Source organism: Amphimedon queenslandica, unplaced genomic scaffold, assembly GCF_000090795.2.
Source record: "Amphimedon queenslandica unplaced genomic scaffold, v1.1 AMPQUscaffold_11694, whole genome shotgun sequence".
Taxonomy (NCBI): Eukaryota; Metazoa; Porifera; class Demospongiae; order Haplosclerida; family Niphatidae; genus Amphimedon; species Amphimedon queenslandica.
Window position 1 is genome coordinate 7,778 of NW_003548064.1, and position 3,543 is coordinate 11,320.

At 37.1% G+C, this 3,543-nt stretch overlaps 1 protein-coding gene across 1 annotated transcript; it reads right to left on the reverse strand.

Moving 5' to 3' along the window:
* Window positions 1-579: 579 nt before the first annotated feature.
* Window positions 580-3,500, reverse strand: LOC109589028 (tripeptidyl-peptidase 2-like; the record flags this gene model as incomplete). The annotated part of the gene is made up of 16 exons (XM_020005148.1): window positions 580-660; window positions 723-819; window positions 905-1,026; window positions 1,110-1,200; window positions 1,255-1,445; window positions 1,532-1,714; window positions 1,769-1,868; window positions 1,968-2,068; window positions 2,184-2,300; window positions 2,351-2,505; window positions 2,568-2,656; window positions 2,740-2,825; window positions 2,910-2,971; window positions 3,060-3,155; window positions 3,220-3,346; window positions 3,435-3,500. Coding segments are annotated over 16 exons (1,764 nt in total), but the record flags the coding sequence as incomplete, so codon positions are not given.
* Window positions 3,501-3,543: the final 43 nt, after the last annotated feature.

A 3,543-nucleotide genomic window follows, 5' to 3' on the forward strand; every position in this document is an offset into this window, starting at 1 on the left:
CCTTGATCTCTCTGAGGCATCTTGTGATAGGTCAGTCTTTGTCCCTTGCTGTGCCAATATCTCGTCTACATTAATCTACATCATTAGTAAAATGAAATATAATACTTTTACATAACCATAATCATGGCACCAGGGTTTCCCACAGGATTTTAGCATAGTGCTGATGCAACTTCTTGTCAGTGGATTTTCAAGTTGATCAAAAATTATGAAAAAACCCTGTGCTATAATACAGGGTATTTTGACAAAAATCACAAGGAAAGAATTCTCCATTTCTATAATTTTTTCTGATACATATACATGTTCTTATGTTGTGTATCAACTTTGAGCTGATTCCAATCAAATGTAAATTTTTTATAAATTTTAAAAGTTGCTCCAAAATTGAGCCAAAGTACCTGTACTATAGTACAGGGATTTTTGGCCAAATTTTCCCAAAAATGAATAGAATTTTTTTTCCATTTTAATAATTTTTTCTGATACGTATACATGTCCTTATACTGTGTATCAACTTTGAGCTGATTCTGATCAAATTTGGACTTTTAATAAATTTTTGAAGTAGCTCCAAATGTGAGAAACCCTGCATTAGCATTCAGTGATGGATGGGTTGAATACCTGTGACTGGATCTTGCTCACTATAGTAGCAACTTCCTCACCCCATACATTCTGAAGAGAAAGGTAAGCATCAATACATACAGCATATAGTGATAATAATTTAATTCTGTTACTTTTTTGTCGGCTTCAATCATTGTTAGTCTAGCCATCAGGAACTCTAAATCATCACCAAATTCTTCCTCTAGCTCAGCAGGACTAACTTTCCCTTTGCTAAAATAATAATAATAGTAATAATAATAATAATAATAATAATAATAATAATAATGCAATAATGGCCTTCAAGCTAATGTCAGACCTCATCCAGTGAAGTCTAAATTCTTTAAGAGCTCCTTCATAATCCTTTTCCTTCTTCTTGGGAGGGCCAGAGTTACCCCTGCTAGCTTTAGGACCAAGAATATACTGAACAGGATACACTACCTACAAATATAACCATAAGAATTATAGTTTGTATTTATAAGAATCACACAAGAGATAAGGATCATGATAGAGAGCATAATTACTTTCTTTTTGACTAAGTCGTTCTTTGATAGAGTGAATGTTCCAGTCAAGAAATCACCAGGACTGGTGTTAGGACCTGCTGACTTACTTACTCTATGAAGAAAATAGAATTAGTACGTGTACTGGCCATGTATGACAAGGAGGTACCTGTCATCTGAAGGCCCAAATACATACAGGGGTAGAGTAGAGCCTGGCCTAGCTGTTATGGTGGATCCCCACTTGGTCTGACCGCAGCGTGTTGGGCTAATATCCACTAGTATGTAAGTAGGCATCTTGATCTCAATGGTGATAGGCAGGTCCTTGAGTGACTCCAACTCTGATCTCGTAGCATGACGAACCTTAAAGAAGTGACAAGGAGAAAAAGAATACATTAATTTATTGAAGGATCTTAATTGCTACTACTATCCATGCATTGACGCATTACCTGCAGTATAACAGTATAGTTTCCTTTATCAAGTTTGACTGAGTAATTCTTAGGGTATGCATCACCAGATCCCATCAGTTGTTTATTTGAGCTGTAAACCATCCAAAGCTGACCACAGAAAGGACTCTCATACAATAAATCACTCAATAAATGAGCATTGGGTCTCACTTCACACGTCTTACTCTATAGCAGAAAGGAAGCAAAGAGTGCTTCATTTGTACAGTATCCCTCACTTACCAAATAGAAGTTGTACGTGAGTCTTAGTTCATAAATCTGTTTACCATCTATTAGGACTTGCCTTGTGTTACTCAATGGCTTAATAACAGCTTCAGTTGGCCTATTAAACAACAACACAATAAAGATAATATTTACAAGAAATTACAACAAATATGCACACAATAAAGATACTCTTCACAACAAAGACAATAAGTGATACCGTCTTGCTAGGCAATGGTGAGTTAGTTTGAATTCAGGATACAGCTCCTCTAGTCTGTAATTGCAGGACACATCAAGTCTTGTCCATGATGTGTTGGAATGCTAAGAGAGGAAGACATACACGCGTATAGCATGAAAGATATACATGTACATGTAAATGCACTACAAATACATGTACATGTACATATTGTGTACATGCACATGCACATGTACTCACCAGTATGAAGTTATTGGATGAGGGACGCAAACTATGAAATGAAACATTAAAAGACACAGTCAATGGATGGAACTCTGTCCAATACTGGGTCACGACCAGCTCCATGGTATGTCCACCCTAGCAACAGTTGCCATAACAACCGGTTACCATAGAAATAGGGCTCTTACCACGGTTGGGACGATGAGCGTGTTGCTTGCTTCTGGTTCTAGTATGATGGAGTCTAAGGTTTCTTTCTCTCTGTAAGCTTTCTCTGGCAGAAGGTGAATGGTGTGCACCCAAAGCTTGGAGCGGGTCACTTCATTGTGACTGGTAAACTTTAATTCTAATAATAATAACAATAATAATAATAATAATAATTATTATTATTATTATTATTCTCCTTGCCTGCCCATGTTGCTTCAGTTGGTACGTGAAAGAAATATCTCTTAATAGTTGAATGAGATAACTGGAGCTGAGGACAATCAAAAGTAAACCTAACATAAAGCAATCAGAAATATAATAATGTACATAAATAAATAATACTATGTGTACACATGTACATATACTGTCCACTAACTTGTCTGTTAAAGGTGTTGGCATAATAACTGTCACTGGCAATCTAAACAATGGGCCTTTGTCTTCTCTGGAACCATAACCAAGAACCTATAGGGAGGGAGGGGATAACCCAATAGGAGGATAGAAGGAAAAGAAGAGGAAAAGACATTAAAAATATTTTAATGAACTTACTTCAGCATAATGAGCTCCTGGTTCAAGACCAGATTCATCAATAGTAACACTAAACTGCCTTCCTATGAAAGAAAGAGAGAGAGAGAGAGAGAGAGAGAGAGAGAGAGAGAGAGAGAGAGAGTTGATCATAAACCAGATGGATACACTAACCTGATGATGCTAGTATAATGTGCTTGGATGAGTGGACCCATGGCTGTGTAGGAACAAGAGTGATCCTCTCGGTAAAGTCCAATTTATCACGAGGGCCTAAAATCCAACCACATGTAGTACAAACATAAATAACACAAATAATAATAATGCTCATAGTTACTGGTGTCCTCGGGGAAGCAAGGATCAACTGTGACAAGGTGATGAGTGGATCGCTTGAAATGATGAGGCTCCCTCAAGTAGATACCCCTACACTTTGACTGCTGTCCCTGTAAACCACTGACAGATACCTGCACATTACATGTATATGTAGTAGTAGTAGAAGGAAATAACAGTTAGTAAAACACATTCAAACTACAGGAGTATAGCCACTCTTACCCTAAAATCAACTGGGGTAGTTGGCAGTGTAGTAATCTCTCTGAAATAATCATAAGCTTTGTCAACCTATGCATACAGTAGAGGTAGGGTAGGTTATAATTACCGTATA